General features: G+C 46.0%; 1 protein-coding gene across 3 annotated transcripts in view; it reads left to right on the top strand.

Moving 5' to 3' along the window:
* LOC131592431 (homeodomain-interacting protein kinase 2) overlaps positions 1-20,869 on the top strand; it is a 143,364-nt gene that overhangs the window by 109,384 nt on the left and 13,111 nt on the right. For all 3 annotated transcript variants that reach the window (XM_058863932.1, XM_058863929.1, XM_058863930.1), the window contains exons 9-14: positions 1,199-1,320; positions 5,618-5,760; positions 6,080-6,256; positions 8,731-9,012; positions 19,242-19,489; positions 20,499-20,659. In XM_058863932.1, the coding sequence (XP_058719915.1) occupies positions 1,199-1,320; positions 5,618-5,760; positions 6,080-6,256; positions 8,731-9,012; positions 19,242-19,489; positions 20,499-20,659 (1,133 nt within the window). The remainder of the gene's footprint in view (positions 1-1,198; positions 1,321-5,617; positions 5,761-6,079; positions 6,257-8,730; positions 9,013-19,241; positions 19,490-20,498; positions 20,660-20,869) is intronic.

Here is a 20,869-nt window from a genome sequence, read left to right as displayed (position 1 = left end):
CCTGAACAAAGTTTAAGGCTCTTTGGCCATACTCTGGTAAACTTGAAAGCTTTCCCACACAATACCAGTAAATCAGTAGGTATATAATGGGTCATACTGTCACTTCTCAGTGACTCGATTGCTAAAAGGGGAACTAGGGAGGGTAATGCAGCAGGGAGTGTGGTGCTGGTGGAGACGAGGGTTCTCCCCCATAACAGATGCTCATGACCACTTATGAGGACAATTCCTTCAGCTCCAGCCCTGCTGCAAACAGCTCTGCCTGTGTATTCTAGTGTTTACTTGCTGTAGCAATTTGGGAAAACTAGCCAAGTACCTGTAGGAAGTGGTCTAAATAGACCTCAGTTCAGCTGGTGCAACTTCTGCTCTTCATTTCTACAAGCCTGTCTGTGCATTAGTCTCCAGGCACTTGTTAAATGTTCTGCAAGCTTATCAAAGCTCTTGTGAACTAGAGAAGTTTAGCTAGACCTCTTCTGCGTAGTTAAAATGCATCTCAAGGGTTTGACTTCAGAAGCGGAGTACGTAAGCAACCATCTTCAGCTTGCTGCCTTGAGAAGGCTCCAAATTAGAGGGGGCAGCACAGGCTGTGCCATGCAGTGAGGTGCTGGAGAGGGAAGTTCCTCCAGCTCAGTTAGTCTAATGTGGGGCTCAACCAGTAGTGATTGGAATTTGGGGTGTGCTTGAGCCTTTTAAATGTGAATCCCAAGAAACTGCGCTAGAGAAAATCACCTGTCCCCATCAAGGCTGAGGGAGTATGGAGTATTCCCATCCCACTTTGGTGTAAAGAGAGCATTCTCATATAGCAGTGGGTTTGAGCTGACAAAGACCATTTCTAGTTAAACCAGGGAATATGGGGAAGAGCCATTCACTCCCCTCTTTTCCTTTTCTGCCTGTGCACATTGTATTGCAATACTTCCCATGCGCTTGAGATATCCTAAAAACACAAACTCAGTTAATCCCTTAGTGCCTTTGGAAATGTCTTTTCTGCACCCTTACAGCCATGTGATGTTTGTGAACATTTGATGAACATCTTTGGGCCAGGATAGAACATGTGGCACTCTGATAGCTGATTATTCAGAGGGACTGAACATTGCAATTTAAGTGGACATCAGCGAGTGCCTTTAGGCTCTTCTGAGAGCCAGCCCTGTTCCTGGCAGTGCTGCTGGTGGCTTATGCTGTACCTTCTGTGCTGGTGGAACAGGGTTACAAGCCTCCCCTTCGAAGCACGCTGGGTACTCGGTTCGGATGGAGAACGCCGTTCCCATTGTCACTCAGGCTCCTGGGGCCCAGCCTCTTCAGATCCAGCCAGGACTCCTCGCACAGGTAAGCAATTCCAAAGGCACCAAGCTCATCAGGTATTTCCTGTGTTGTTTAGCTCTTGGAGGCTGAGGAGAGAAGCTTTCTCTGAGGGCCTTCTGTGGTGCAGTTCGAGACTTGGGCAACTGTATATGGGTCTGCAGCTTTCTCTGAAATGTCAAAATCTCCCCTAGCTCATTGTTCAGCTCAAAGACTATGTCAGAGTTGCAAAAGCCACTGGAAAAACACTTTTTCTTTTTGTTTTTCTACTGAAATCAGTAAGAAAGCCTCAGGGAAAGCAGTGTCTGGCCTCTGCTGAGAAGGAGCTTATAATAACCTCCTGCATCCTCCTGAACTCGAAATCTTGGGGGTAGTTTGCAGCCAGGAGTTGCACTGGTGAATTGCATGCTGCTGATAAATACCTTTCATGCTTTAAGTTTTCACTGTTCTGTTGTATGAGCACCTCTGCTCTTGAGGTATGAGACATAGGAGCCAGAGGCAAGGGCCCCACACTCAAGGAGTTCTCCTTGTCAGCAGTTCTTATTGGCACAATTGTCTGAAATGTTCTCACAGGAAAAACATGGTTCCTCCTAAAAACAAAAACAAACAGGAGTGGGTATTACTGATTACATGTACATCCTCAAGGGGTACCCCAGCTCCTCAAACCAGAGGAGCAGTCCATTCCTCCTTTTGCTAGCTTCAGTGCATCTGCCTCAACTGTTTTTGAGCTGGCACCATGGTACCTCTGCTGATACCAGACAGGACAAAAAAAAACCACTTAAAACTAAGTTATGCAAGCTGGAAAAAATGACCAGCTAGTTACAAAGGCACGTGTCTGTCTCAGGCTTGTTTGATCTGCCATGCCAGCACATTCATATGCAGTCAGGTACCAGCAGACTTCAGGGTTTACACCTGTGTGTTGTACTGCTGGGCTAAGACTGTTGGTGCTCTTGCCTTCCTTTCCCAGCTGCTTGTCACACTTCTCTGGTGAAGACAGATCAAAATGCAGCTTGCAGCCTGTGTGATTTTCATCAGCTAGCATGCCCTGCCCCTTCCCAATAGCAGAGCCTTTGTCAGAGAGCTGTCTGAAACATCAAACCAGTCTCTGCTGCAGCCTGTTGTAACAACTGACATGGGCCACCTCCCTTGTTTGGTAGGAAAGGAGAGCCTAAGAGGCAGAGAAACAAAAGCCATGCTCCAAAGCAAGGAGCAGTCAGTGCAGGTTCAGTGGCTGGCACCTCTTGCCCGAGCAAGAAGTCAGCCAAGGCAGTGTGAGTGAGGAAGGTCACAGAGCTTTACATGTCCCCACCATTCTGCCAGGCCTCCAATGGTGTTCTGTCCTTTGGGGCTCAAAGGGGTGAGGGTTGCATCTGAAATATCTCAAAGACAGCAGGATCCTGAAAGATCTCAGTACCTCCTGCTCCTTCTTTCTTCTTATGGTGGCCTTGTTGGGCTCTATGCAAATGAGGAATGTTTGGTAGTAAAGCTCCTCCTGAGCACCCTCCTGCCCACAGGTTACCAATTTCAGTGCTGCCTCTGCCACGTGAACACCCGTTTCATGGGCTCCCCCTTTCATACTTCCTACTGACATTTCATTCACTGTCACTTCCAAAGGGGATTTCTGGCTGTTTGTGAGAATCACTCCTCACTTGCATAGATTTTTAATTTTTGATGTGATAAAAGAGAGGAGATGTGCCTGTTGCTGTGCCTGTTTGTCTCGCGCGATGAGAAATGCGAGCTGTCTCTGATGGCAGAGCACTCTGATTGATGCCGGTGGCATCTGGTGTCCGTGGGCCTCGCTCAGTTCGGGCTGAGCAGCTGGTCTGATAAACAAATCTGTACCCAATTCCAGTTTCCTGAATGGAAAAACACGGCTTCTTTGTGATGCATTGTAGTCACATCTGATCTCGGCGGCTGCGTGTCTCTCTCGCAGCAGAGAGCTGTTCCTCTCATGCACAGCTGCTTATCTAATGCTCTTCAGCCTGGGCCGTGCGACTGCTGCAACTGCGAGAGGGACTGGCCCTGGCAGAGAGTGCAGCGCCTCCAGAGCCCGCTTCTGTCTGTCCCCTGCTTTATTTGTCCCGCTGATGAGGCATGGTGCTGCTCCTTGTGCTCCCAGAACTGTGTAATGCCATCAGGCTTTCTCCCCTGCCCAGCACATGGCACAGGTTTCTGTGTTTGCACTCCTCAGGATGCCTGTGGCTGGTAAAGCCTGACTGCATCCCAGCACAGCTGGCATCCAGTTCTTCCTGTGCACTTTGTACAAGACCAGCTGTCCCAGATGAGGGACAGAGGGATCCAGGGCAGAGACACTGACAGAGCTTGAGCGTCATGTCTGGCAGCTGTATGTCTGCAGCCTGTGGCATGGAGCTAGGCAGTGCAAGGCAGAGCAAGCAGCCTGCAAGATGCAGGGTCAGTGGCTAAAGTAACTTGTTTGTAACTTCTCTGGGTCTCTTTTCATCCTCTCAAGCAAGTGTGGCCCACATATTGTATGCACAGAGATCAGTGAGAAGAGACTGATCCTTTCTTTACTAATAGCTCACTGCAGCTTCAGATCTCAAAAGAAGCAAAGCTGTAGTTTTCCAGCAGGCTTCCATGGTGTGACCCAGAACTGTCCCCTGCCCTTGAATAACACCCTGTATTCTTGATTTTCTCTCCTTTTAACTCCTTCCCAACAACACTTCCTACAGAGGTCCTGACACTGGCTTTCAAAATGTTATTCCATTAGTTGTTCCTGCTCTATATCCAGACTATGAGCTTGGTCACTCTGGGGACCCACCAGCTCCTGAGGACAAGGGCCAGAGAATTGCTTCACCACCCCAGCAAAATTTCATAGTAATGCACTAACTAGGAACAGGCTGCAGCTGCCAGGACAAGCCTTCCATGTGTAAGCACAGCACACTGTTCTGGTGGATCAGCCTAGACAAGTCTTATCTGCAGATTAAATGATTCAGTGGTCCTTACCTAATAAGTGAGGAATTTGCGCCTAGGCCCTGACACTGCATCTAAATTTATGCACTGCAGTTGGACAAGGAGCTTAGATTTGTTCCATTCCCTTCCTGAAAAGGGAGGAACCAGTTTTGTCTGCAAGTAAATCCAGGTAGTCCCCTGGGATTGACTACAACAGTAGTTCAGTCTCCTCTTTCAAAGCAAAGCTGAGGTAAAAAAAGAAAAGAGAATAATAAGAAAGCTTTTTTCCTCGCTGATTTTTTCTGCCTTTGCCTCATCCTTTTACCTGCTCCAATCATCACCAGTCCATGGCTGTGGCTCCCTAGATGAAGGGCTCTCCGGAGCCTTGTGACTCCATCCTTTATAGGATGTTGCCAAGAGGCCTCACTATAGCAGCCTTTTCATGTAACTCAGCAACACAAAAAGTTACAAGATGGTCAAACTTAGGAGTGGAACTGGGAAAAGATGTTTTTTTGCAGGGTGGATTGTTTTGGGGTTTGTGTCACTGGGGGATAGGAGGGAATCATGGGGACAGTTAACACGATTGATCATTGTGAGGGTGGGAAAGATGATAAATGCCTGCCTAGAAGAAGCCTCCCCTCAAATTTAGCCTCCTTAGAGCAGTGAGATAACACAACACAGGTCCAGTACAGTAGTGCAGGCTGGGACTAAGGTGGACTGTAGCTGGTATCCCTGAGTTCCTCAGCCCGGCAGCAAAACACTGACAGAGCCACAGTTGGGCAGCACATAGCTAAGAAAATTTCCCAGGTCCAAAAAACAATCCTCTGACTTGAGTGTGGAGTCACTGGAGCAAGATAACCTGAGTCATGCCTGTGGCAGCACAGCTGGTAGGGTGAATTCTGCATAGCAGATTGATGGCTCAAGTCACAGGGCAGAGATTTTCCCCCTCTAAGAGGGGGGAAAAAGTTGGAGAATGCATGGAGAGGACAGGCATGCAATGTGTAGCTGTGCATTACTTGAGAAAATAAGCTGGCTGTAGAAAGGGAAAATTAACAATGGAGCCATAGTGCCCAGCTGATCTGGAGAGTCAAAATTAGAAGGTGCTAAAAAATTTGATGTTTGGGTTGAAACGCCAAGTTTTGATCCCTTCCGTTCCCAGTTTAACCTAAAACACAGCTGCTGCTTTGTATGGCAAGGATTTTTTTGCCCCCTCCTTTGCATTCTCTATATTGATAACTATTCCTGATTATACTGTAGTTTCCTAACAGTGTTTGTCTTCTGTGACTGAGTGGTGACAAGAGCTATGCTATATGACCATGATCATTTTTAGGGGGCCCCAGCTGGGCGTAGACCATCGCTCGTGTTCAGTGCTGGATGCCTTTAGCTAAGGAATTGCTTTCCCTCTGTCTGACAGCAAGCATGGCCCAGTGGCACTCAGCAGATCCTGCTCCCCCCCGCCTGGCAGCAGCTGACCGGAGTGGCCACCCACACCTCTGTCCAGCACGCGACCGTCATCCCGGAGTCCATGGCAGGCACCCAACCGCTGGCAGACTGGAGGTAAACTGGAGGTGCTTGGAGCTGCCCTGAAGTACCCATTGGTACTGGTACTGGAGGAGGCATGAGGGCTGGGGTCCTGCAAGGCTACAGGAGCCCGTGGCCCCACTGTCTGGGAGCTGTGGGAGACTTCTCTGCTCCAGGCCCTTGGAGTAGAATGATGTTCCCACACCGCTCCTTCAGCCCATTCCCTGGGGAAAACGCTCCATCCTGGGAAGGTTGGGAACCCAAGAGGCCCTGGAGGAGAGGGAACCTCCGTGAAGGGTGGTGGGAGGCCCGCTGAGTTGCGTTTCCAACGCGTGCCTGTATCCCCGCCGTGCAGGAACACGCACGCCCACGGCAGCCACTACAACCCCATCATGCAGCAGACCACGCTGCTGGCCAGCCACGTGGCCCTGCCCGCCGCCCAGCCCGTCAACGTGGGTGTCGCTCACGTCATGCGCCAGCCGCCCGCCGCCGCCTCCGCCAGGAAAAGCAAGCAGCACCAGTCGGCTCCACGGTGAGTGCCAGGGCACCCCAGCCTGACTGCTTCTGACCACGGCCCTGCCACGCCGGCGTGCTGGCAAGAGATGCGCTCGCTGACACCTGTGGGGCAAAACAGGATTTGTTCCATAGCCTGTGAGGGATTAGATCGCACATTTTGTGAGGGGGCTCTTGGCTGCCTCGCATCTTCGGTACTCGGGGGTGTTTTATGGCCAGCGAGCATCATTCTGTGTGGGAGTTAGTGGCTGGAGAAGATGCAGAATGGGAGGCTCAGGCCCTGTTCATACAGATTGCTATGTTGCTGCAATTACCTGGGGCCTTGTAGTCACGATGATTTAAAAATGTAACCACGTTTGCAGGTCAGTGTGGCGCAGTGCCCAGTTGCCGCACCTTTTCTTCCCCCATCACCTGGAAGAAGCACTCCTGAGGTGCAGCATCTGCACCTTGAGGGGGCTGCATCTTCACGAACACGTGCCTGATGTGTGCACACAAGATCTGCCCTTTCAAAAGCGGCGGGCTGATGACAATCTTCTGAGCTTTATTGCCACGGGGAGTGCAGCACTGGGGTGACTTCAGGCCAGCTGAGCTCTCCAGCTCCTAACATAGGAGCTAGCTCCTGTCTTCAACAGTCCACACCAGCAACAAATACCTGTTATTACACCCTGGTCTTATTATAATTATGGCAGCATAAAACAGGGAGCATTTTTTAAGGACAGTCCTTAGAATCTTGTCATCTCTCAGTAGGACCATTTGGCTCTGGAAGGAGGACTCTGGGGTTTCTTGCAGAGTTTGGATGGTGGGATGGTTGCAGCACTGTAATCTTGTTCAAAGGACAAGGATGTTCAAGGTGCAGCTGCTCTGCAGAAGATCCTCTAGGCCTGTCACACTTCTTTTTTAAAAGAAAAAACACAAAACAGTGCAGGGTAGAGAGCCAAAAGGGGTCACCACCTGTGCAGTGGCAACAACCTGAGCGTGTGGTTTTCCTGGGTGACTGGACTGCTGCCAAAGGGGCTCTGAGTTCACAACCAGTTTGACTTAAGTAAAGAGGCCAGTATTTAAATCCTTCCCATTTATCTGCTCTCTAATGTTGGATTTACTTTGGGTGGGCTCCAGCTGTCTTAGTCTATTCCTAAACAGAGAGGCAGCTCTGTGCCCAGCTAGCCAGCAAAAGAGAGTGCCTGTTGCAGCCAGTGTGCCTGTGCAGGGCCTCCCCTCTCCCGTCACTTCTAGGGAGGGGTGGCTGTGTCCAGGAGGAATGGGGCATTCTCAGAGCAAAGGGTTTCTACAGCTTCATTGACTGTGACTCTTTTTGTGCCAAATGAGGAACCATGCTCCTTTGGAGAGGAGGGTACTCCACGCTGCTCATTGGTATTCAAAAAGCACTTTGAATGCTACTGTGCAGCCATTTGTAATGCAAAAGAGCCTGTGTAAGTTGGTGTAGTGTGATATACTGCCAGGGTGACTTCCTTTTGATGGATGCCACCTAGTCCCTTTGTTAGCTTTTGGGATAGGCTGAGCATGCAGCCCAGGCCCCACAGTAGAACAAAACCAGAACTTTGGGGTTTTCTTCCTTTTTGAATCTCCAGATGTTCTGCAATAGCAAAAAGAAACACTACCAAGAAAGGAAGTGTGGGAAATGAGTGAAATGGGCTTTAGTCAGTGTGCTTTGGTAAATAATCCCATCTGTAGACCCACACTGCACTGTTTGGCTGATAGTTTTGTGTTTGGATCCCTGATCCAAGTGGGACTTTTATGACTGGTCAGGCAGGGAAGCTGAAGTGGGAAGACTGGGAATGTTTCCCTACTGTGTAATAAATATATTGTTTATTTCTTTCTGATTTATATGTGTTGTACACTGCTTCACACAGGAATGAAACTGAGTAAATGGCCTCCCATCTGCCTGCTCTCATCCATGCAATTCCATTGTCCTAGAGGATAAAGTACTGAGCAGGAAATGTTCACTGAAAAAGATTTTTAAACAGCAATTCATTTCTGTTTAAAAAAAAGTTTTTCCTGATACGTGATTGTTGTTTTCCACAACTAATTCTAATTTTTCCTCTAGTTTTTTCTTGCCAAAAAATATCTGGTCATGATGCATCCATGCAGGATACAGGAGGAAGGGATTATCATTTGGGTGGTTCTTCCTTCTGTGTCAGCCATGCTGTGCTGCCTTTGTTCTGTATGTCTGGGCTTTGTGGTTGGCCTTTACCCTCCCAGTGCAAACTCCTGAGAGGCAGCAGTTCTCATCTGGAAATTTCCAGGGAAAACCAATTTGAATTTTTTATTAAAAGAAACTACTTTTCAAACAATTATATGAATAAGTCATGCAAGGCAGTGTCTTCTTTGAAGAAGTGACTGTGCCAATTTTTCAGTTTTCCTAGACTCTGTAAATCAGTGCTACTGAATCAGAGACCAGGACTCACAAACCATGGCAACGGGCGACTTAAGCATGCAGAGTTTTAACCAACTAACACTTTCTCCCATTTCCAGCAATGCATCCACCTATGAAGTTTCATCCTCTCAGTCCATCAGCTCGCCCCAGCGGTCGAAACGAGTGAAGGAGAACACCCCTCCCCGCTGTGCCATGGTGCACAACAGCCCTGCCTGCAGCACCTCGGTCACCTGCGGCTGGGGCGACGTGGCCACGAGCAGCACGCGGGAGCGGCAGCGGCAGACGATCGTCATCCCCGACACCCCCAGCCCCGCCGTCAGCGTCATCACCATCAGCAGCGACACAGACGAAGAGGAAGAGCAGAAGCATGCACCCACCAGGTGAGCAGTAGTTCTCTGCTCTTCTGTGTGTGCAGGAGGAGAGACGGGCACAGAAGTGCTGGCACTGCTGTAGGGTTCCAGGAACTACATTTGCATCACATCAGCCAGGCTGTCTTTGATTTGTGAGGAAAATTACTAGCTGATGACTCTACAGATTCAGGTAATACTCACTTCTGTGCTGTACATTTGCTGTGTGACCTTGGAGAAGTGCAGTAGTCTCTCTGTACCAAACTCATAGTTATCTGTAAGAGGAAAGACCGGTTTTCTCTATCTCCTTTTTGTGGAAAGAAGACTTCAGATAGCCTGTGGTGATGAACCTCTGTGAGACATCTGTTTAAAACAAAGACAGAAAGAAGGGCTTGGAAGGAAGGGACCTTAAATTTGCCTTTTCTCTTTCTAAGTGGTCCAGTCATCTGTGGAGAGCATTAAATGACATCTTCCATATGTTTCTTCCGTATTGTCTTTAAAAAGCTCTCAAAAACAGTGGTTCTGTCATAAATACTCAATAATGATAAATATATTGCAAGAGGGTTGCTCAATCTTGACTGTGTTGCCAAAATATCCTTGAACTATAGTAAAAGTTGCAGAAACTGCTTTTTGTCTGATGCTGCAGAGGGGCATAAATGAGGCTAGAAAGTGGTGGCTGAGTTTGCTTCTCAGAGAATTACCTCATCCGAGTGAACAGCATGGCCCAGGACTGCTGCCATTGCTGATCATCCCTCGTGGATCAGAAAGGACTTAATTTTCTAGGACTGTCCTTTCAGCACCTTTCATCACATGCAAGTGCTCTGGGTTTCCCATCTGATGCCAGTCACAAGACATCACACTGCTTTTTAAGAGGTAGAGAAGCAGCTTTGCAAACAGCTGAATAATTATACCATCTCTATATTGGTAACTGAAACTTTTAACCTTATCCTTACAATGTTGTTGAGAGAGGATTATTATTTTACATATTAGAAGACACTCCATGGCAGATTTTCCTTTAATCACTAGAGATTCCTCTCTCTCTGTATCTCTGCATCTTTGCAGTGTGGTGATAAGTGAAGCCTGAAAATGTGCACAGAACAGATGAGACACATTTGGCCTCCAGGAGCTAAAAATCTGTAAAGAAAAGCCATGTGATTCAGGCATCTAGGCTGGAATTTCAACATGCTTCCCAACAGCCACCACTGATTCCCATTCCTCTCTCTGTGTTAGTGAATTCCACTGGGCAGCAAGAGCTCAGTGCCTCTCAAAGTCACCCTTGCCATGAATGCAGTGGTTCACAGGACATCGTAACATATTTCACTTTAAAAACAAAAAAAAAAAAAATAAAATTGCTACGGGATTCCTTGCTTAGATGGGGAAAGAAAGCATGTTTCCAGAAAGAGTTGTATGAACACCAGTGTGAAAGTCAGGGAGACTATAAATAAGGAGTCTCTACTTCCAGGGCTCTTGTAGGAAAGAAAGGGCAAGACAAAACTGAAGCTGAAAACTCAAGAGTTGTGGGAGCTCTTTTAAAGCATTTTTACCCATGATGCTGATTCCAGGCTTTGGGACATGGTGTGCAAATCATTAAACTTACCATCTGGGTGTCATTCTTGCGTCCGCAGAGGGGTGAAGGTAAGAGCTGGGATGCTGCAGCCACTTCACCCAGTGGTTGTCTCCTCTGCTTCAACTTTGCAGCCATCTGACCAGTTTCTTTACTCAGCACCTCTCCAGAAAGACAGACAGAACAAAGTTCACAAACATGTCTGGGAACTGAGTTTGGAGTTTGAGGTATTAAAAGATTTGGGTCTGCTGAAGGGCTTGGAAAGTTGTCCTGGGAGCCAGACTTACATAAACAAAATGGCTTTGATATGACTAAAGTATATTCCGGACACGTTCCTGCCTGGGATCAGATCCCTGGCTACTTTTTGTATCCATATGGCATATCTATAGGGTGCCAGGGTGCCAGCATTCCAGAAAGGCCAGAGCTTAAGAGCCAGATTTAATTTCTGAGCCATGTAGAGACATTTTGCATGGACACGAGTGAGTTAAATTGCCTGTGCAGATGTAACCAGAGCAAATGGAAAATTAGAGGTAGAGACACAGGTAGAAAACAGCATGGCCAGAATGAGAATTTTTTGGTTAAAGTCTCCAGGAGAGCAAAATCAATTTGCTCAGTACCTTTTGACATGGGTAGATATAAGACCAGATTCTCAGCTGGAGTGAGAGTGTACCTTCCAGTCAAGGAAGCTGTATCAGCATTTAATGCCAATGAACTTTGTTCCTGCTGAAGTCTTTCTCATTGGAAGTTTGTCTCATTCAGGAAACTGCCTCTAAGTTTTCTTACGTGCCTATTTTTTTTGGCTCCAAGAAAAATGGGAGTGACAGTGAACTATGTGCTTAATGTAATCAGGGCCCAAAGGTTCAGGATCTGAGCTGAAAATGAAACCATGCAAAGAATGCATTGTCTGGCTCATATATGCAAATATTACCATATTGGGCAATAGCTGTGCTGTGGGGGTGAAAAGTAAGGAATCACTTGAAACGTGCTATTTTTCACATCCTAGAAACGTTTGCTTTTTCTGGGTTAGAATATAGAATTCATATGGCATTTGACAGATCAAAGGTAACTGCCTGATCACATCTTATTGATAGCAGGGGTAACTTTGTGTTAACTTCACTGCCACTGAATCAGCTCCTGAATTTACTACAGCATTTGCTTCTTTTATTTATTACAAGGCTAGAAATTACCATTTGACCCATAAGAAGAAATATGTTTATTTTATTTATTCCTCAGTGAAGAGAGATTAGTTGTGAGAAGTATTAGATCCTTTCATGATGTAAGAGTTTGTCTCAGTTTAAGAAGTAACAGCAATGTTGTTAAAATATGATACTGCCAATGAGGTAAAGGAGCCCTAGAGCTTGGGTTTACTTAGACAGAAAAGCCTTTCTGTAATACCAGACCAGCAGAGAGAGCTTTTCGCATACAGAATGCACATTTTTTATTGGTGAAAGAAAAATCTGAAAAATTGTGATGTGGGTAAGATTTTCCTTTTCCTACTGAAGGGTAGGAAGTGTTACGTGTTTATGAAATACCGGCTGATCAGAAAGGCAGGGCAGCACATTGCTTGTTTTGCATTGTTGGTGAGTGTAGCTCGGTGTAATCTGTATAAAATCAATAGTCATCTGAAAATGCTGGGCTCCTGTTGGATAGAGGTGCTGGGGAGGTGGTGTGAGATGAGCTCTGGAGGACCTGCTCGGTGGAGCCTTGTCAAAGGGGGCCATCTACTGGGCCCCAGCCCTGTGCCTAAGGTACAGTCACCGAGGAGAAACTTCAGCTACAGTTGAGCAGGGCTCATCCTCAGAAAGAGAGCCAGGGATTTTCAGGGGGAAAATTCCTGATTAGAAAAGTCAGTTTGTCAAAAACAAGGCATTTCTGCTGGCTACATTGAGTTTTTTCTAGTAATACCCACAACACAGTGAAATCTGGAAGAGCTTCAAAACTGCAAAAAGCTTTGACCTTCGTTTAAGGGAAGAAAGTGCCAGGGAATTAACTAATTAAGTAGAAGACTTCTGATTTCTGGTTTAATGAAGGGTTTTGTTCCTTCAAAATGTAAGAAAATAATAGGAAAATTAATTTGAAATGGTCAAAATAAAAAGGGAACATTTTTACCAAATGGAACTGTTTTCACCTGGTTTCTGCTGCTCACAAAGTTTTGCATATGATATTTTGTCCTATAGAACAGCAGGGGGAAAATGGCTTATAAAGAGCATTTTAAGAACAGGAAACAGTTTTGTCACTGTTTGTTTAATGAGCTTGTACACTCTCAGCTCAGAATACTTTACAGAGAGATTTCATTGGGCAAAGAGACTTTTAGTGCTGTGTTGTAAGATAATAACTCCAAATGTTATTTATTCTGAATGGAAGATATTAGGTCCAACCATTACTTGTAAAGCACTGTGAAGAGACAGAGATAGAAAGTAGATTGATACTTATTTTTAAAAATTTACTCTTTTTTGTTTCTCTACTTGCTCTTGCAAGAAAGTCTAGTGGACAGAGCAGCTGACTGATATTGCAAGTGCAGTCGCAATGGTTGGAGCACACACTCAGTGAGTAGCACGTAGTAGGGGTTAACTACTCCCCAGCATGCAGCTTCACCTGCTGCACTGGTTTAAATGTAAATCCTCCCTTGATTAAATATTTCTGAAGCTCAGAAGTGGAGAGAAAGCAAGAGCTGAGGCATGGAACGGAGAGGCACAAAGGCACCTTGAACTGGCAGGGAGGGGGAACACACAAGGTCCTGGGGAGGGATGCGCTGGGCTGCACTGGTGGTCCAGTGAGGGATATTGCTGCATCCATGCATTGCAGAGCATGGCACAAGGAAGGGGTGGAAAGAAGGACAATGGATGTGGCTGTTGTGACATGCCCAGATGGCTTCCCCTCCAAGCAGTAAGTACAGCAGCCAAGGAAAACAGGACTCTACTTGAAACCATACAATGATGGTCTTCAGCTGGGTGGTTTTGGGGACGCTTCCAAAGAGACAGGAGAGCCCCTCAGCTCCCTACTGCCTGTGGTGGTGTCATAGGTAACATTCTCCAGCTTGGTTTTCCATGGGATCCTGACAGTAATTTCTGGACAAGGCAGACTGACCGCTGCTGTTTTGGCATACTGAGGAACTGCCTCATTGACCGTCTTCACTGGCACAAAATCCTTGCAGAGTTGTGGGGCTTTCCCCTCCCTCTTAAGATGGGAAGCTCTGTGGTGTAGTCTCTGTAACAGAGCATAAGCTGGCACAAGTTTTTATTTACCTTGTTCACATTGTAGTGCAGTGGTGGTGAAGTCCACTTCAGAAGGCTTACACACAGAAATTGCTGGCAGGCACAAACCAGGTGTTTATGTCAAATTGCTGATATGCATATGTGAAGGGCAAAACACCATTTGTAATTCTCTTTTGACATCTAGCCTATTGTGGCTGTGTTCTGCTGTGCATAGTAATGCACCGACTCTGCATAGCAATACATTGACTAACCACAGTCATTTGGTTAAAAGATTGCTGCCTTCCATCTCCAGAAGACACCGACATGCAGCCAATACTTAAAATTACAGAGGTAGACAGTAGCTCTGTCAGCAGACCTTCAGCAGCAGGACCTTTACAACCTGCTAAGCAATTCAGTTTATATCACTTAAATAATGACATGTGCTGTATAGCCTAATAAAATGGCCTCAGTAGTACTTGATAAATATTTCTTACCATCACAAATTCACGAAGAAGGTGAGAGCAGATTAACAGGTCAGGATGGAGGTTGAGCTGAAGAGAGGGGAGGGGGCTCATTCCCAACACTGAGCTATGCATGGCATAAGATTTCAACATGAGGAGACTGATTGCAGTTGTGGTGTGAGTTTTTCTTGTCTGACTCCATGCTTTCCTAGAATAGGTGGATTCTGAAGCAGCAAACTAAAAGGGTTCCATGTTATTAAGTTTTCAGAGACCTAGAACAGAGTTTTTGTAATGTGAGGTAAAGCTAACATGCCCTGGTGTATATGCACGTTAGTTAAAAGGTACAGTCGTGCTATGGCTGCCTTCATCCCCAAACTGAGAGGCCAAGCTGGTGACCTTGAGAGCTAAAAGACTGTTGCTACCTTGTCAGCAGCACTAAAAGGTTTGTAGCTCTTGGAGTGAACCACATACTGAAGAATTACTCTGACTGGACGCCATTTGGTTTTCCTGTGATTCTGCTGTAACTCAGGGTATTCAGGGAAAAAAAAGATCCTGTTCCTGCAATGCTGACACATACCAAGCTTTTAGGCTGGGCCTTCAGCAAGTAAAAATCATCTCAAGTTGCATTGTCACAGGAGTTGTTGTCCCTGTCCTTGTCTTCGGCTATTGAGGTGGATTCAGCATTGTTTTAACACCTAGTTCAGCATCTTCCTTTCTTAAATTTCCACTCACTTTTTGTTCTCTGCATCTGTCTTTAGCACCTTTCCATTAACAGCATCTCGGATGACCACCTTAGTTTCTTGCAGGGTGCCTGTGCACAGACTGTCTTCCTTCCCTTTCCTCTATCAGACTTCTTGCTGGAGGGAATAGGGACCCACATCCATCTCTGCTGTGCACTCAGGAGGGTGGTATATGTTAGAGAGCCATCTCCAAGACCTGCTTCTACTTAAAAGGCATGGTCATGCTCTGTGTGTGCACTTTGGACAGACATGAACTGTTTTGGGTCAAAGTTTGAGGATAAGCTCTTTAGGACCAGGTGAGAATGAGATACTAGTCAAAGACTAATAATAAATATACAAAGCAATGATTATTTTATCTGTTGTTCTGAAAGGGGGGGCACAGACCTTGGCAGTAAGGGTTAAAAAGCCTACCTGGCTCAGTGCTTTTCATTCTGTGTAGATGGATTTGCTGCCACTTCACCAGTCTTTGCCCCTCCCTCCTCTGGAGAATTAAAATACACCTCCCCACATAATGCAAGCAGGCACACAAGCTGCCCAGGAGCACAGACCAACTCCCCAAACTACTAAATCACATTTGCTGCCACTTCTGTGCATGCAGGAGGGAAAGTAATTACCAGGCTTGGAGAGAGCTTAATAGGAAGGGGGCAAGACTTTTAATAGTATTTTTCTGTGTAAGCACAAACATCCCCAAAAGCTGTGGCTGAGTTATAGGAATACAGTAAGCTTGCTGAGTAGGCAAGTGCTGTGTCAACAGGTAAAAGCTCTCAGTCCTGATAGTTTGTGAGCAGGGAAAGCGATCCATCAGCCTGGGCCTCACAAAGATAACTCCTGAGTTACTGCAAGGTGGGAAGAGCAGCTGAGAGGGAGCTGGAAGGGGGAAAGCTGCTAGCTACCAAGAAGACTTTGAGTAAGGGGAATGCTAACTGCTGGGGTGAATTTTCAAAACCATTTTGGATTAAAGTGTATCTTTAAGCCTGTTGTTGCCCTTCACCCAACTTGGAAATGCAACTCGAGATAATTTTAGTAATGAGGTAATATAAAAGATGATTTTTATTTGAAGGCCTTTAGGAGCAGTTAAGGAAAGCTGTCCACAAAAGCCCACTCCCCCCCCAGGGGTGAGTACACATTTACAGGTTTTAGGAAATTAGCATAGCTGATAAAAAGCCCCAGTTAGGAGGACAAGTGGTGATGCAATTCCCACCCAGGTCAGGCCCCTTCTCAGGAGCCCCCTCTTCAACACCAGTTGTGCCTTGTCCATGAAAATGTATCTCAAAGAGCTGTTCTCAGCCTTGGTTCCCAGGAACAACCAAGATAGCACTGGGCCTTGTACCTCCTGGGGCTTGGAGCTCTGGAATTTGTTTTGTCTTTCTTTGCTTAGGGAAAGACCATGGAAAAGTACTGGGAGAACTAGCCACTAATACAGTGGGTGACAGAGTTACAAATATATGTGTGAAGAATACAGAGAGCATAGAAAAAAAAGGCAAAACCCGAATGGCATCACCGTGAATCACCTGATTTTCAGCATGAGTTGGGCCTTTGATGTTTTTGAATTCCCACCCTTAATCTCTGGGCGGGCTCTGGTACAGCAGGTGCTGAGCTCTGGGCATGTGCGATTAGTCCAAACTGACTTCTCTGCCTGCAGTAACATTAACCACAGGTGTTACCTTTCCTAGAGACAGAAATCCAGCTGCTCTCAGTGTGACTCCTCGTGTGCTTGAAATGATGCAGCCTGCTGAATCGAGAAGCTGATCACTTGGGCCCTAATCCTGCAAATATTTACCCATGGGCTTTAGCTCTGTTACTGGAATAGTCCAGTTGACTTTGAGAGATGACACATATTAGCAGTGCTGAGCACTTGCATAAGGCTTGGCAGGACTACAGCTCTGGTCCTTTTCAGATTCCCATCCATGAAATGAGTTAATACCCTGATATGGTCCCTTTCTCTGGAAAGGTTTGGGTTTGGGGTCACTTACTTATTTAATCAGTTATACTTGAATTTTTTATTATAACCAAGGAGCTTTAACACTTTGAAGGAGAAAACTTCCCATGGTCCCTGCTTTGACAAGCCCTCAATCAAACTGGAGAAAAATATGCCCATACTAAAACAATAAATAGCACAGATTACACAGAAAATTACCCTTCCAGTTCTACAGCTCAACCTTCTCATGTCAATTGTCAGCTGAGAGCAAGTATTTCCAGTTCAGCAGCTCAGCCACTTAGATCAGGAAGGGACTGTAAAAGAACAGTTAGACCTTATCAGTTGTCAGAAAACTCTTTAGTGACTTGATTTTTCTTTATAAAATGTAATAACTGTCAGAGATAAAGAATATATCTCTTTTCCCAACTGGCAGCCAAGGGTAGCTGCAAAGGGCAAGCAGCACGGATACTCATAAATGTGTGATTACAGGCCTTTCTACTGATGGAGAGGGAAATATTGATGCAATATTAGTCATTTTTATTGGCTTAATATTCTTCTTTCATAGCAGCATATCCAAACTGCTACATCTTTCTTCACACACAGTTATTGTCCATCTAAGATGCACTGCTGCTCTTTCCATTTCTAAGCCAGCGCTCTCCAGCTCCTTGCGAAAGGCCAGAACATGAGGGTTTGCTGTTGTACGTTTTCCCTGTCAATCCATCCCTTCCCCTGGAAGGATTGCTTTCCAACTGCTATGCAATAGCTCCCTCTCCTTCTCTATCATCTGCCCTGTTTCAAGTGACAATCTTTTAGGATTGCAGGGGCCTCTTGAGACGTGTTTTTCACTGTGAGTAGAAGAATGTGGTCTTCTGTCCTCCTCAGGGCATACCAGGATCTCATGATGATAGCCCAGGGAAAGTCTGTGTCATGGGAACTTGTCTGTGAATGCAGCAACCCAAGGTGTTCTTTAAAGGGAAAAGAAAATAGATTTTCAATCCTGAGTCTTGGGATACGGATGGTGATTGCTGACAGAGAGACTTTGGGATGGGCAAGTTGAAGGGAACTCACCGGTGCTCCTTTAGGACTGTGAAAAAAAAAATAAGGCAAACAATATCCTTGGAACTAAACTGTTTTCAGTGTCTGCTTGAACTTCTTTTGGGCAAGAAGCGATGATGAGACCAGGGAACAAACTGAGAACATCACAGACTGCGACCAGATTAATCAGCTATTCCCTGGACTGGACTAGCCAGACTGAGAGAATGGAGAGGATGCTCCATGGGAAAGAGTTCTCTCTCTGTTTAAAGTGCTCACTCATGAAGTTAAGATTCCTTTTTCTCCATGGCATTTCCGTTCCTGTTGGGGCTGTTTCCACCATTAAGCCTAATTACTTAGCTTTTTATGTGCTATCCATTTCTTTTCATCATTTTAAAAACTTCAGTTGCCATAACAACATAATGCAATCAGTGAAACATAACAGCTATTTTCTGTAGTCAAGGTCTGTGCACTGTCAAGGATGTGAGCCATTTAAGCAAATCTTCACCATCCCCCTTCCTCCCTCCTCTTTCTCACTCTCTCTTTTTCTCTCTAAACAAGCTCATAACAGGAAGAAGAAACCATGAGGAATAATTAGACACAATAGCAGAGCAAATCCCAATTGTACTCATGCAGTCTTGTCTAATGAACTTCCAGCACTAATCTTGGAAGTGTTGATGTGCCTTTTTAATCACTTTTTTGATGTCATAGATAGATTAGTTGCAGCAGGACCTTGATAATCTACACTGGAGTCAGGAGACTCAGAGCCTGTTCAATCTGGAAAGGGAAGAAAATCAAAAGCATTGTATACTTTGTTCATTTCTTTCTCATTTGTTCCTCATTTTTAAATGCTTATTGAGAATATATGTCCATTGTACCATATTAGTAAATAGAATGGTGTGTGTTTTGTAGATTCATGGAATTTAAGCATGAAAAGTCATAGCATTTATTATTAAATCATTGCTGAAAGGCTGGGAGAAACTGCCACGTTTTTGTGTGGGTGGTGAGACTTGCAACAAAGCATAGTATAACTGCTGGGCTTCTACTGCACACATACATAAAAAGCAGTCTGAAAATAAATCTGGCAGTCTGGTTCAGTGCTATTCTAAGCAGTGTGAATATAAGATCTATCCACAATGTCTTACTCACTCCTTGACCTCCATGGAGGCTTTCCTGGAATAGTAACGAGGGAGTTTTGAAGCCCAGGATTTGGCTTAAGCAGCCTCTCTCCGGCAGAGGACTGAAGGCTGTGCTTTGCCCTTATAGAGCTCATTTGCCATGGGCAGAGCCTTCTAATGGTGTCAAGTCGATCACTGTCTGTTCACTCTTTCCACTTGTCTGCTTGTATTGCAGCACCTTGTCCAAGCAAAGGAAGAATGTCATCAGCTGTGTCACCGTGCATGACTCCCCCTACTCCGATTCCTCCAGCAACAACAGCCCTTACGCCGTGCAACATCGCACAGGGCAGAATAACGGGAACAGCTACGACACCAAAGGGGTTCCAGAGACTCACTGCAGTGGGAACCCCCGAACGATCATCGTGCCACCACTGAAAACCCAGGCCAGTGAGGTGTTGGTAGAGTGCGATAGCCTGGCACCAGGTAAATTGCACCTCTTCCGTCAAGAAAATTAGTAAGAAATAAATGATTTATCTTGGAAGAATCTCATTGTTCAGTTTCATTTTGTTTGTTTGTTTGGTTTGTTTTCCAAAGAAACTGTGCTCCTGCACTTCTCTCAAGTGACACATCTCTTCTTGGTAGCCATATCGCATTATTTATGTGCCCTGGTTCACGCAGGGTTGTGGGGCAAGTGTTGGTCCCAGTTAGTTCTGTACAAACCCAAGAACAGGATGCAGCCTTTAGCTCAACATTTGACATGAAAGGCACCCAAATGCAAGTGTGAACCTTTGCTGCCTTGCCTTTCCATAGGCTTTCTTTAAAATGGGTAAACGATTGAAAACACGTGTGAGTTTTCATCCAAACTTGTTGACGTTTCTGGGAAGGACATTTCCCCAGGATCTTCATTGTGGACTGCTGAGGTTTGCTCATCCAGAACCTCTGCAATGCTAGATAGTGTGATGTGTTGAAAAAGGGTTTTATGGTGGAAGTCTGGCCCAAAGCAGTTGCCTTTGAGCTACTTGGTAGTCCTTGCTTTGGATGCACTGCTGGTGAACACAAAGGCTCGAAGGGTGAGCTCCCCATCAGCTCCTTCTCCCTCCCTTCCCACTCACCTGACATTAGGCAAGCCAGGGCTTTTTTAGGCTGTGCACACCGTACTTTCCTTCCTCCCCTTGGGATTTGTACCTGCGTTGTACCGTTCTGCGGGCAGAACATTGTCTCATGGTTCTGAAGGATCTGTAAAGCTTACTCCAGACCTGCTTTGGGTCAAGTTAATCAGGTCTGTTTGTCTGCCTCTAGGATAACAGGCTGGTCATGTATATCAAGCCCTGCTGAGGTATTCTGTTAATTGAGAGAAACAGTTTTCTTAACCTGCTTCTGTTGTATGTCTCCTCCCAAAAGCCACTCTGGAGGAGACTCGGTGAGGAAAAGGTAGGGTGAGCAATTAAACAATGTCATGTAAGCTACAAATGTGTTTCCTTTCCTGGCACAGTCACCACCAGTCACCACTCATCCTCCTACAAGTCCAAGTCCTCCAGCACCGTGACCTCCACCAGCGGTCACTCTTCAGGGAGCTCGTCTGGAGCCGTTGCCTATAGGCAGCAGCGACCAGGAGCACATTTCCAGCAGCAGCAGCCTCTTAATCTAAGTCAGGTAAGTCAACCAAGACTGGTTTTGGTGGTGCATCATCCAGCTGTTACCTACCACTCCTCCATAATGGGCTGTCCTGTTCCAGTCTAGGGATAGTCGGATCCTGTGTTGTGTTTGATCAACTTGTTTCTACTTGACTGCAGACCTTGATCTTCCATCTCAGGCAGCAGGGGATAGTGCAGATCACACCCCTGAGTGTGCTAGGGGTACTCT

This window comes from Poecile atricapillus, chromosome W, assembly GCF_030490865.1.
Source record: "Poecile atricapillus isolate bPoeAtr1 chromosome W, bPoeAtr1.hap1, whole genome shotgun sequence".
In the NCBI taxonomy this organism is placed as follows: domain Eukaryota; kingdom Metazoa; phylum Chordata; class Aves; order Passeriformes; family Paridae; genus Poecile; species Poecile atricapillus.
This window is presented reverse-complemented; position numbering and strand designations above follow the sequence as displayed.